At 43.3% G+C, this 14,266-nt stretch overlaps 1 protein-coding gene across 1 annotated transcript in view; it reads left to right on the top strand.

The window, feature by feature from the left end:
* The window catches only part of CFAP61 (cilia and flagella associated protein 61), an 826,389-nt gene that overhangs the window by 804,633 nt on the left and 7,490 nt on the right, over window positions 1–14,266 (top strand). Inside the window, exon 26 of the mRNA XM_029593764.1 lies at window positions 8,113–8,203. Within this exon, the coding sequence (XP_029449624.1) occupies window positions 8,113–8,203 (91 nt within the window). The remainder of the gene's footprint in view (window positions 1–8,112; window positions 8,204–14,266) is intronic.

The raw sequence follows: 14,266 nt of genomic DNA, 5'->3' as shown, positions 1-14,266 counted from the left end.
AGTTTCTCCTGAAAGCTGTCAACCCATTATGCATCTATTGCACTCCAGCATAGTTTCTCATAAACGTCCTGGACGTTGCACCCATGAGTTATGCCCTTATGCCTTCCAATACTGCTTTTGCAACAATTCTTTGTGCATACAGACAGACAGCATAGGGACAATGTGCTTTCCAACTCATAAGCACGCACAACCTCTTAGCTGCTCTGCTAGACAGCTGCGCAGCTCTACCCTTGGCCCTTGTTCACTTCATGCGTCCTTGGGCCACATATCTAAGAGATTTAATGAACGCTCTATCTGACCTTCTCCACGTAGGTTCTATCCTCTCGAATGGTCTCAATTACATGTGTACAGGGCAAATATTTTAACGCTGAGTTTAACTAAACTTTCCTCGGCGTCTGCATCATTCCATACGATGCACAGGTTCTGCTCCCTACACATGTTTCCTATGCGTTCCCTTAGATGCCTTTTCTTCCATCAAAGGCCTCTTCAATATATCTCTTCTGCTGCCTCTCGTAGCCAGCATTCTTCTAATGTTGAACTGGGATGGGGTTCAGTATTCTTTTCCCCACTCCCTGACTGAGATCAGTATGCTTCCCATACTTCTCAATCCATCATATCAGTAACCTTTTATTCCCTCACCAGTCAGTCCCAAATCATAGACTTACTGATGTTCTTAGGTTCTGGTAGCGTCACAAAACCTTCTAAACATAAATCTTGCCGTTTAATATGGCAGGCTTTACCTCCTGACGCTAAAAAAAAAAAAAAAAAAAAAAAAGAGGTATTACCCCTTTTACTTTTCCACCATTTTTTCTTACTCCCTCGGATTCTGTTCTCCAGACATCCTCCACATAGATACACCTTTCTCTTAGGAGGTGTATCGTTTTGGGAGTTGGGTTCCCGTTTTCGGTAATCCTCTCTGAGTCGGCTTACCATGGATTATCCACTGATCAAGCCGCCTCTATTTCTCTAATCACGGAATGAACATATATATTCTCCTTATAAGTCTCATACATTCTACGTTTGAGCCTTTCCATTCCTCTCTTTCACAGTTTGGCAAGGGAACTTCTTTCCCTCTTAATGTCATTCCTGCCAGCAGGGTCCGTGAGTTATGCACTCTTTCCATACTCACCTGACTCCGTTCCTCTGCCACTGAGTAGTTCTACGCATTCAACTTTCTATCCTTTTCAGGTAGATGTTGTATCTCCTTTCCTCAGGAAATACTCTATTAATTTTTCCTAACCTCTCTCTCTCGCCCTAGGGAGAGAGTGGGTTTTCCACATTCCTGGACAGTAATGCTGCGCTTACATTCTATCTACATTGCACTGCCTTCCATGTGAATTCCACTGGACTCTTTCCTTCATGCAAGGGTCAAGCTGCTACTTCCAGTGGCCTCACAGACCTAATCCTTCTGATTAAGTGGTCTATATTTCCTTTCCTACCAACAAGCAGACATTTCACTACAACACTGTGGGTATCCACATACTGTTGTGTCCGTCTTAGCCTTAACAGCTTCCCTTTGGTTACTGCTGCTTGTACTTTTTTATCAGGTTGCAGCCTGGAGTCCTCTCCATACCTTCGCAGCCTATTATTGCTTACATTTGACTAGCCGGCATGCTCCATGTTTGGCCAGTCCGCCTACTCTTACTTTTTTCAATTCACTACCCAACATCCTTCCACGAACCCATTATGGTGTTGCGGATGCCCTCCGTTCCCATTTCCACCTCAGTCGTTACGCCTTTGCGCATCTGCGGTGTATCTGGTGCATTCCCGGGCATCCTCAGCTCGGTACTCACCCATTTGTGAGGACTACCATCCTGCTTGTCCTGTGAGAAAGCAAATGTTGCTTACCTGATGTAACAGGTGTTCTCACAGGACAGCAGGATGTTAGTCCTCACGAAACCCGCCCGCCACCCCGCGGAGTTGGGTCTGTATACTTTTATTTTAGTTTCGCTTGCGCTTTTTAGCTATAAGACGAGACTGAGGGAGACACCTGTGGCTCACAGGGATAATTGCAGGCTGGGCATGCTCAGTGCACCCAGTGTGCTAGTGTCAGTCAAAGCTTGTTGAAACTTTGACAGAAAGGTTTTCCGTACAGGGCTCCATCCTCGATGTCACCCATTTGTGAGGACTAACATCCTGCTGTCCTGTGAGAACACCTGTTACATCAGGTAAGCAACATTTGCTTTTCTTATTTCATTTCACTCTTTTCAAAATTAGACAATAGAAAATCTGACAAAATTTTGCTGGATTTCACATTTCGTTTTGAAAAAGAAACTCATCCGTTGGGCCTAGGCCCAAGCCCGAGGCTGGAGGCTCACCCAGGCATAGGCCCAGGTTAGATACAGGGGCTGAGTCCTACACCCAAGCGCAAAGCCAGGATCTCAGTCTAGGCCGAGACCTGAGCCCAGGATTGGAAAAAAATTGCTGGAGTCAGGAAACTTCCTGGCCACCACTTACCGCGTCCGTCATGGTTCTGATGCTGTGGCCTGGCCCAGATCCAACACTGGAGCCTGGTCCCAATACTGGAGCCTTAACCTAGGCCAAGACCCAGACTCAACGCTGGGGCTCAGCCTGGAGACTGAGTCCCAACACCTGTGCCTTGGCCCAGGCCCAGATCCAAAGGCCTAGGCCTAGCCAGGGCCTCGGGCTAAGCCTATGCCTAGGTCCAGGCCCAGAGGCTGAAGACCAGGCCACAGAGCTCATCTTTCTTCTGCCTTCTTAAAATTATGTCATCTGCTTGAGTATGTGTGGGAGTAACTTAACTCTGGCACCTTTCTCCTCAGAGGAGGGTACAATTTTGATGTACTCAGTTCATTTAAACTCCAGGCCAGGTCTTGGCATCTGGCCTGGTCTTAGGCCAAGACTGAGGCCCCAGCATTGGACCAGACCGCCATGCTAAACCTTAGCATGGGGCCTAGATCTAGTCATTGGATCATCCCCGGACTAGGTAAGTGGGGGCCAGGGAGGATCCTGGCCTCAGCATTTTTTTCAGTGGGAGGCCCTGTTTATTTTGTTAAGTCTGTTTTGGGTTTTTTTTTCTTAAATGTGTTTCATTTTTATAAACTTAAAACAATGAAATAAAAAATGAAACTAAATGGGGGAGAGAGGATATGGGCTATAACAAGAATAGGAGCTGGATGAGAGAATAGATGAAGGAAGGGAGAGGTGAAGAGGACTGAGAAAGGAGCTTCAAAGACAGAGAGGAGGGAGCTGATAGGGCTGACCGAAGAGAAGGATTATGATAAAGAAACAAGAAGAGGTGAGGAGAGAGATGGAAGTGGCAGGAGGGAGTAAGTCTAGGAGGAGATGAGAGAAGAGAATGAGCTTTGGAGAGACAGCCAGGGATAGGAAGAGATATGCACATGGATAAAATAACAAATGATAAAAAAAAATGAGAGAAAGGCAGAGAGAAAACAGAAAACGCCAAGTGGAAGCAGAGACAGAGGCTGAATATAAAATTGTTTATTTAAAGTTTGGTGAAGATTTCTGTGCTAACTGGGAAGGGTTAAGTGTGGGGGCGGGTGGCACCTTACCCTTTGCTTCTAGTCCTGCAGTCACCAGGGTAAATAAGTATTTTACTGGAAGTATGGAGAAGGGGAAGGGGGTTGTGGTGGCATGCAGCATCATAAGCTCAAAATCTTCAAAAATGTACAGTTCTAATATTGAGAGTGGCTGCGTTCGGGGCTTGAACTGAGGGGGAACTGAGGTGAACGTTGTACCCCTCATTCACAAAAAGAAATAAAACATTCCCCCGATATATCCCACAGGAGAAAGCAGTTATCTCTGGGCTTTCCAAAGTGAGAGCAGGAAATACCACATGCAGCGGTGGCACTGGAGCTGGGGAGCTGCTAGGGCTCAGGACATGCAGGCGCTGGAGGCAATGGGACTGGCTCTGGCCTGGAATCTGTGAGTGCCAGAAGGGCTGCAGAGGGTGGGAGCTCCCGAAAGAAAGGTGTCTGGATTCAGGGAGTGCAGAGCAGGGAAGTGATTCAAGTCTGTGGAGGAGGGGGAAATCACAAATTGAAAGCTAAGCTGAGCCTGCTAAGGAAGGGAAGGCCTAACTGCTGATAGGTGAACCAGGTCTGCGGAAGAATCAGCTACGTGCAAAACACTATTCAGGTCTCTGTTGCTCTCGTGCCTGTGGGCAGAACACTTATACGTAGTTTCCACCAATGATATCCAGAAGTTCACGTCTGACTGGGCTCTGAACAGTGTTCTCTGCCCGCCCCCACTTCTTCCCAAACACAGCCTATTACTAAACATCTAGTTTTCCTGGAAGCATGTAAACTTCTGTCTGTAATAATGAGCTAAAAGTCACTAATGGTCTTGACTGCTAATGCTTCCTTTCTGCCTATGAGCAGTGATGATAACACATTGAAATCGTCGGCTCAGTGTGCTGTGGCAGTCAAAAAAGCAAACAGAATGTTGGGAATTATTAGAAAGGGAATGGTGAATAAAATGGAAAATGGCATAATGCCTCTGTATCGCTCCATGGTGAGACCGCACCTTGAATACTGTGTACAATTCTGGTCGCCACATCTCAAAAAAGATATAATTGCGATGGAGGAGGTACAGAGAAGGGTTACCAAAATGATAAGGGGAATGGAACAGCTCCCCTATGAGGAAAGACTAAAGAGGTTAGGACTTTTCAGCTTGGAGAAGAGACGGCTGAGGGGGGATATGATAGAGGTGTTTAAAATCATGAGAGGTCTAGAACAGGTAGATGTGAATCGGTTATTTACTCTTTTGGATAATAGAAGTTAGCATGTGGCACATTTAAAACTAATCGTAGAAAGTTCTTTTTCACTCAACGCACAATTAAACTCTGGAATTTGATGCCAGAGGATGTGATTAGTGCAGTTAGTATAGCTGTGTTTAAAAAAGGATTGAATAAGTTCTTGGAGGCCTCACCTGGAATACTGTATTCAGTTCTGGAGGCCGTATCTCTGAAAAAACAGAGACAAGATGGAGGCGGTCCAGAGAAGGGCGACCAAAAAGGTGGAAGGGCTTCATCGAATGACTTATGAGGAGAGATTGAAGAATCTAAATATGTACACCCTGGAGGAAAGGAGGAGCAGAGGTGATATGATAAGACTTTCGGATACTTGAAAGGTTTTAATGATCCAAAGAAAACGACAAACCTTTTCCATCGGAAAAAAATCAGCAGAACCAGGGGTCACGATTTGAAGCTCCAGGGAGGAAGACTCAGAACCAACGTCAGGAAGTATTTCTTCACGGAGAGGGTGGTGGATGCCTGGAATGCCCTTCCGGAGGAAGTGGTGAAGACCAGAAGTGTGAAAGACTTCAAAGGAGCATGGGATAAACACTGTGGATCCATAAAGTCTAGAGGACGTGAATGAATGTGGAAAAAAAGATTTGCATTCACAAAAAAGCGGGGAGTAGCTTGCTTTTTACGGCAGTTACTACCCCAAACCAAATAAGCCTGATACTTTACTTTCAATGCATATCCAGCATAGCTCTCTGCTTCAACGGCAGGGGAGAAAGACTGATACTTCACGCATATCCAGCATAGCTCTCTGCTTCAACGGCAGGGGGAATGAAGAAAAGTGGATCTATATACAGAGAACCAACAAGGACTGAATTACATAGTCTGGGTAAACAAATAAGCATGGGTGTAGCTTGCTTATTGCGGCGGTTACTACCCCTAACTAATTAAGCTAGATATTTCACTTAGATGCAGCTCCAACACTGCTCTCTACATTAACGGTGGGGGTGGAAGGGAAATAGAACCAAAAGGTTACTAAGAGCCAAGAGAAACAGATAAGTATGAGAAAAAAAAAAGTGCAAAACTTGCTGGGCAGACTGGATGGGCCGTTTGGTCTTCTTCTGCAGTCATTTCTGTGTTTCTATGTTTCTATATGTAAGTCCATTACCTGCTATTAATTGAGTTGATTTAGAAAATAGCCACTGCTATTACTAGCAACAGTAGCATAGGATAGACTTAAGGGTAGATTTTATAAAAGTACGCCGGATTTTAATAGACACGTAGCCGCACGTATCCTTTAAAATCCGGGGTCGGCGCGCAGCCTGCCTCGGAGGGAACTTTCCTTCCACTCCACCCCCCCCCCCCCCCGCACCGTCCCCTCCCTTCCCCTACCTAACCCCCTCAGCCCTATCTAACCCGCCCCCTACCTTTGGTGCACAAGTTACACACGCCAGGCCGGCCACCGGCGTGCCATGATCCGGTCCGGGGGCTGGTCCGGAGGCTGCGGCCACGCCCCCAGAATGCCCCCGATGACACGCCGGCCGCAATATGCCCCCGACATGCCCCCAATGACACGCTGGCCATGACATGCCCCCCGACATGCCCCCCCCAGGAAAGCCCCGAGACTTACGCGCATCCCGGGGCTTTGTGCGCGCCGGCAGCCTATGCAATATAGGCTCGGCGCACGCAGGGGGAGCTTGGGACAGGTTTTCGGGGGGTACACACGTATTTTACACGCGTACCCCTTTGAAAATCTGGCCCTTAGTTTTTGGGTACTTGCCAGGTTCTTATGGCTTCGATTGGCCTCTGTTGGAAACAGGATGCTGGGTTTGGTGGACCCTTGGTCTGACCCAGTATGGCATGTTCTTATGTTCTAATGACTTTTCACCTTCCTCAACAACACACAGAAAGAAGGCTGAAAAGGCTACGTTTTGCTCAAATAGCTAAAACCTGAAGAAACTCGACAGCCAGGCATTTGTCTCTATAAAACATCATGGGATACTTCCGTTTCAAAAGCTGGACATGTTCTTTTCCCCTGCATGGCGCCACGGATGTGGTGGCAGGGGCTAAGTTGACCCTTACTCTTTTTTTTTAGCCCATTTTTTAAAATAAGAGAGGAGGGTGAAGAGGAGCCTTCTGATGAGTGGAGGGTTGAGAAGAGAAACTGGTAGGGGAATGGAGCAGCAGAAAGGAGGCTGATGGGGATGAGCTGAGGCTGGGGAGAGAAATGACCAATGGGACTTTGAGTCTTCCCTAGCTTTTGGCCACATGACCTGCTCCTCTCTGAATGTTTAAATACAGGCTGGTCAGTCACACTCATGACCCGCTCTGTTCTGTTTTTTTCCTTTTCATTGGGGGCGCTGTTATTTGTGTTGCGTTCAGCACCCCCAATCATTTTCAGAAGTTGACTCCTATGTGCCTGGGTGTGCCACACAGAAGCCGCCTAACATTGCTGAAGTGCATCATTAGGCAACCAGATAATCTTGGATTTACAGAAAGTGAATACGCTATCCTGGGTATATGTCTGTTAGACCTTAATGAATTTACTATGCACTCTCAACACAGAAAAACCAATGAAACACATGATTAAACCTACAGGATAATCTGGAGTATTTCAGAGTTACCCAAATGTTTGATTGCCCTTCAATTACTTATGTTGCACTATAAATATACAGTAGACATTTTTGTTTTGTTGTGTTGGATTATAACCCTCTTTGTTTAGTTTTTTCATGTTTCTGATATTTTATTTTTTTACATACAGTAATTCTGCTTGAAAAGGGTGTTTCCAGATTTCTGTTGAGATCTTTTTTCTTGATAGATGTTAAATATTCAAGCAATGTCCTATCCCCCAGTCCTAAACATGAAAGCAGCTAAAAGATCGCCTTCGAAATCAGAAGTTTGTCATTCGCGCAGTAGCAAAGACCATATTACAACACCGTGGTGACCTGTTTTTTGCCATCTATTAATCCTGAAACCTTAATGCTGAACAACATTTGTGTCATTGTCTACACAAATTTAATTTGTTTATGCAGCAGTTCAGTTAATCCTGCAATCTGCTTTTTTCAAATGAGGACAGATAATGGAGACACTGTCCTTTGCAGGTCTTCAGGCTTTTAAATTCTGATAAAATCAGGATTCTTCACTGGGTCTTGCCACAGCTCTGAATTAAGCCACTTTAAATGTAATTACTAGAGCTGGCTGTACATCAGGAACATCCATTAAAAAAATTGATTGACCGTGCTGTGATGGGAGGCATTTCATGAACAAATGATCATGATGGGTCCAGAGCTGTAAATTATAAAAGCAAAAAAAGCAGGTAAATACTTTATTAGTGGTTAATGAGAGGTTCACTAGATAACTCAATTTCTTCTTTTTTTTTCAACCAGCTACTTCAGAGAACCTTGGTCCATGGCCATCTATCACGATCGGTTTATTGATTTTAAGCAAGAGGTGCGCCAAATCCTAGCATCCAACCAAGTAAGAAAAATCTCTAGCAAGTGCAATTATTAAGAAAACATTTGTTCCTTATTCTGTTCTTTAGTTTTTCTTATTATTTACATTTTTATTCTTATCTCCTAAAATAAGTGCACTTTATTTTTAGAAAAGCAAACATGGAGCCATCCATGTGGCCCAGCTGTAGTGTTGCACTGCCATACAGGCAACCTATATCTGAGTTTCAACTGAAGTGTATTCTGTACAGGTCAAGCACAGCTCTATGGTGCTGCTCGCAGGACAGCTCAAGGCTGCCCTTCTACGGGGCACTGGAGGGAGCCTGACCCTTGTGCCTCTTTCAGAAAGATTTTGCCTTGTTTCCTGGAACTGACTTTAGGAACAGCAGGGGGTATAGAAATGAATCTCACCCAAAACCCAGCTAGTTTAATTCTTCACTATCATGGCCTCGCTGTTTTAACTCGGAACTTCTTATTTATTATTTCATTGTGCATCTTGCAGTCTGTCTTGACTAGGTTGTAAGCGCCAAGAAACTGGACCTGTAAAATGTTGCTTACATCTGGTATGCACTATTCAAATCATGCTAATAATAATAATGATTAAACAGATATTGATTGGGCTGGATGACCAAAAACTGGAGACTTTCAGAACACAAAATGTAATATAGTCATTAAACATGACTAAGCACAAAACTTGCTCGATAAAGGGGATGGAACAGCTCCCCTATGAGGAAAGACTAAAGAGGTTAGGACTGTTCAGCTTGGAGAAGAGATGGCTGAGGGGGGATACGATAGAGGTGTTTAAAATCATGAGAGGTCTAGAGTGGGTAGATGTGAATCGGTTATTTACTCTTTTGGATAATAGAAGGACTAGGGGGCACTCCATGAAGTTAGCATGTGGCACATTTAAAACTAATCGGAGAAAATTCTTTTTGGGTACTTGCTAGGTTCTTATGGCCTGGATTGGCCACTGTTGGAAACAGGATGCTGGGCTTGATGGACCCTTGGTCTGACCCAGTATGGCATGTTCTTACGTTCTTAACTTGTTTTCTCATTAAACTGCATTGAAAACCCAATTATTTGTACAATTTCACTGAATAGATGGTTTAATTGTTCAAGTTCAAATTAGTGATATAACATTTGTTTTTGAACATTCAGGGCCTGATTTTCAAAAGCATTTACATGCTTAAAACTGGGTGTTACACATGTAAATGCACTTTTACCGGTGTACATGGCTTTTGAAAATTGCTACGATAGCATATTACATTTACATGCGGAACTTCTTTGAAAAGTCACTGTTAAGAGTTTTAATAGAAATATGCCATTACGATTTGCACTCCTCATGTGGTTCAGAATATTTTCCAGGTGCAGTCAAAATGTTGATAACCTAATGGGTCAAGACTTTCAACAAACCATGTAAGGAGATGAACGCTCTAGATGTAACACGCCAGCCTCCCCTTTCAGGGCTAGATGAATATGCCAACCCTATTTGGTTAATAATGTCTTGACCACACGTGGCATATTTTTAATTGCCAATTGAAATACATCATTAGTCTAAACAGTATAGCTCTTAGCAGTAATTAAAGTGTTTGAACTTTAGAAGTGTGAAATAAAATTAATGTCACTGGATTGCACCACTTCCTTTTCTCCACAGTAATGCCCATCTGGGTACATTGGCATGATAAATGTACCATTTGTCTCTGTTCCTTAAATATATTTTTATTGTCTCCTATTCATGGAATTGATATGTTACCAGACAGCAATGCTTGCTGCATATTGTGCTGGCATCAGCCAGTTCTTTCCAGGCTCCTCTCCCTTGAAGTGTAGAAATTAAACAGCTCAGTATGTTAAATTTTGATGGATTATTAGAGTACAATTTTGTTCAACTGTTTTTATGGTTTATGATTATTTTGTTTTATTATTGTGATTATTATTTTTTATTGTTTTAATTTTATGTTATAAATCACTTTTTTGTGCTATGTTATAAATCACATATTTGTGCTATGCATGGGATGATTTAAGAAAAACTCAGAGGGATACAATCTGATTTGCAAGAGCTTTTCTTCCACTTAAGTGAAAGAGGCCCAGAGTTTATAAAGATGTATGAAAGGTATACTAGCATGTACTGTATGTGTGGGAATGGCCTTTTTAAAAACCTGGTACTGTCTGCTTGACCAGCATGAAACTCAGCCATTGCAACTACCACAGTACACACTCAAACCAGACCAAAGCACAACGTCCTTCCTCCCATTGTTTTGCCTGTGATTGAAGACCTCAGACAAATGGATGGATGGACATGATCTCCCCATGAGACATTCTTGCTGTACTGCCATCCAGGAGCACCTAAAAATGGAACCTGAAAATCTTTAGCATGTGCTGCAGCAGCAGAAATATTGAGATACATGGAGCAGGACTCGTCCATTCTGGTGAGCCAGGTTTTTATGAGCCACAACCAAGGCCCCTGGTCTCCTGTAACAGCTCAGAGGTAGACGGTGTAGCCATGGGTAGAAAGTTTTGTGGCACAGTTTGTGAAACTTGACAACAATTCTGTAGCATATTTGCATATAGTTATATATGCAGAATCTCATTTTTAGTGAAAATCTGTCCGATTAGTTGTCTTTTCACCCTTTTTTCTCCCCAGATGGTTTTGAGGAACCCTTGCCAGCCTGAGAACTAGATGGGGCCTCCTCCAAAGTGCACACTTGCCACCACTATTTGGCTAGAAGCAACAGCTGTCTTCCCTCCCTTCCCTAAGCCTGAGTGTGCCACCTCTACCGCACGCTCAGTCCCATATGACCCTGACAGATGGGGATCAGAATGCCCCAGAGCAATGTGCTGTGCTGTGAGTCACAGGATTGACCTCTAAAAGCTATCCCAGTAGTTTCCTCCTGCTCCTTTGTGCTTTCAGCTCAGTTGAAACCAGGGCTGGGATCTGGTGCCATGAGCCTTCATTCACAACTGCCTGGGAAGTCTTCCCCTATTTTTAAATCCACCCCTTGACCATTGCAGCGACTGCCCTGGACTAGGGGGCATGCACCAGAGCTCCTTCTGGAATCCCACAATCATGGGTCCTGAATCCAGCCAGCAGATGTCACTCATGAGCAATGACCATGACTCCCTCCTCAGCACATTCAATCTCAGCCACCTTGAGGAGCAGAAGATCCAACTCAGGGATCAAATCAGAGGCCTTCCAAAATCTATCCAGTTTTTAAAACTTTCCTTTAAGACAAAATATTTGTTTCAATATGTTGTCTGGATCTGAATCATTTTTCCTTTTCCAGTTGTTTTCTCACTTGTTCTGTATTGTTTTTCATTCCTTTTTCTCTGCCATTTGCTTATCTCTTCTTTCTCTTTTCTTTTTAACCGTACTCACTCTCCCTTTCAAAGAAGCCTCTTTTCCAGTCCGCTGTCTCTACTTTTCCAGTCTCTCTTTCTCCGTTCCATCCAATCCACTGCTCATTCCCTTCATACCTCCAAGCATTCCCTGTCATTTTTCATTCCTTCCTGACTCATTCTGACTTTCCCTCAATCTCTCTCCCTCTTACAGTCTTTAACCTTTCACTCCTGTCACTCTCCACCTCCATATTCCATGCTTCTGCAATCCCTCTATTCCAGTTAGGGGCATGGTCGGGGGTGGACCTGGGTGGGTAATGGCCCATCCACTCTGGACTGAAGTCCACCTCATGAAGGTAAATGAGGCGACAACCAATCTGCTGCTGACGGAAATCATCAACAAATGCAAAAACTATCAGGAGGAAAGAAATTCAGTGTATTTATTTATTTAGTTAAGATTATTTATATACAGGTTTTCATTAAAATATTGATCAAAATGGTTTACATAATAAATATAGATAGTAAGAAATGATTAAACACAAACAGGGTAGATTTATTTATTTATTTAAGAGTTTTTATATACCGTCATTAAGTTATTTACCATCATAACGGTTTACAATAGGGCACCTATATCAAAGAAAATATAGATTATAATTTACATAGATGGTGCCATTACTATTCGGTAACAAACATTCATTAAGAATAATATGGTTTGTGATAAGGAATTTACATTTAAAGAAATTCACTTGGGGGATTGTATGTTTTATAGCAATTCATCCTGTTGGTTTGACTACAGTTAAAATAGGGGTGAACTAATTTCCAGTAGAATCTGGAAATTGTGCACTAGGTGCTCTATGTCCGCTTATCCTTATTTATTTGCTTGCGTCATTCTCTTTCTTGAAGGCTTGTTTGAAAAGTCAGGTTTTGAGTTGTGTTTTGAAAAGTTTATGATTACTCTGAAGTCTTAGGTCAAGGGGCATGGAGTTCCATAATATGGGACCGGCCAGGGACAGTGCACGTTCCCTAACTTGTGTAAGTCTTGCTGTTTTCACAGATGGAATGGTTAAAAGTGCTCTGTTTGCTGATCTTAAATTTCTGTGTGGGACGTGTACTCGAAGTGCTGTGTTCAGCCATTCTGCTTTTTCGTCATGGATAAGTTTGTGTAGTGTGCAAAGTAGATGGCTTAAAACATAAATTAAAACAAGAATAAAAAATATATATAAAATGTAGGGCCGGGAGCCAGCAAGCACTCATTTAGACACCCTTCAGGAGCTCCCGTCCCCTTCCTCCATGGGCTTCTTGTGTCTAAGGAAACCTTGTGAGAGGTGAGGGACACTGCAGGCCCTGAGGAAGTGTGTGCTCTGGCTCCCAGCTCCATGCTGAATTTTTTTTCTGTTGCTGCTGCCACTGGGCCTGCTGGGGACCAGCCAAAAAAGGTGAGATGAGAACATAAGAAAATAAGAACATAAGAAATTGCCATGCTGGGTTACACCAAGGGTCCACCAAGCCCAGCATCCTGTTTCCAACTTTGGCCAATCCAGGCCATAAGAACCTGGCAAGTACCCAAACACTAAGAAGAACCCATGCTACTAATGCAATTAATAGCAGTGGCTATTCCCTAAGTAAAATTGATTAATAGCCATTAATGGACTTCTCCTCCAAGAACTTAGCCAAACCTTTTTTGAACCCAGCTACACTAACTGCACTAACCACATCCTCTGGCAACAAATTCCAGAGTTTTATTGTGTGTTGAGTGAAAAAGAATTTTCTCCGATTAGTCTTAAATGTGCTACTTGCTAACTTCATGGAATGCCCCCAGTCCTATTATTCAAAAGTGTAAATAACCGAGTCACATCTACTCGTTCAAGACCTCTCATGATCTTAAAGACCTCTATCATATCCCCCCTCAGCCGTCTCTTCTCGAAGCTGAACAGCCCTAACCTCTTCAGCCTTTCCTCATAGGGGAACTGTTCCATCCCCTTTATCATTTTGGTTGCCCTTCTCTGTACCTTCTCCATCGCAACTATATCTTTTTTGAGATGCGAGGACCAGAATTGTACCTAGTATTCAAGGTGCGGTCTCACCATGGAGCGATACAGAGGCATTATGACATTTTCCGTTCTATTAACCATTCCCTTCCTAATAATTCCTAACATTCTATTTGCTTTTTTGACTGCTGCAGCACACTGAGCCGACGATTTTAAAGTATTATCCACTATGATGCCTAGATCTTTTTCCTGGGTGGTAGCTCCTAATATGGAACCTAACATCGTGTAACTACAGCAAGGGTTATTTTTCCCTATATGCAACACCTTGCACTTGTCCACATTAAATTTCATCTGCCATTTGGATGCCCAATCTTCCAGTCTTGCAAGGTCCTCCTATAATGTATTACAGTCTGCTTGTGATTTAACTACTCTGAATAATTTTGTATCATCCGCAAATTTGATAACCTCACTCGTCGTATTCCTTTCCAGATCATTTATATATATATTGAAAAGCACCGGTCCAAGTACAGATCCCTGAGGCACTCCACTGTTTACCCTTTTCCACTGAGAAAATTGACCATTTAATCCTACTCTCTGTTTCCTGTCTTTTAACCAGTTTGTAATCCACGAAAGGACATCGCCTCCTATCCCATGACTTTTTAGTTTTCGTAGAAGGACTGGAGATCGAATTATTTATTTTATTTCTTTACAAACATTTATTAGTCGCCTTACATACAAGTCTTCCAAAGTGATTTACAACATAAAATTAA

This window comes from Rhinatrema bivittatum, chromosome 3 (assembly GCF_901001135.1).
Source record: "Rhinatrema bivittatum chromosome 3, aRhiBiv1.1, whole genome shotgun sequence".
Classification (NCBI taxonomy): Eukaryota; Metazoa; Chordata; class Amphibia; order Gymnophiona; family Rhinatrematidae; genus Rhinatrema; species Rhinatrema bivittatum.
The sequence above is the reverse complement of the archived record's forward strand: the minus strand, read 5'-3'. Positions and strand labels throughout refer to the sequence as shown.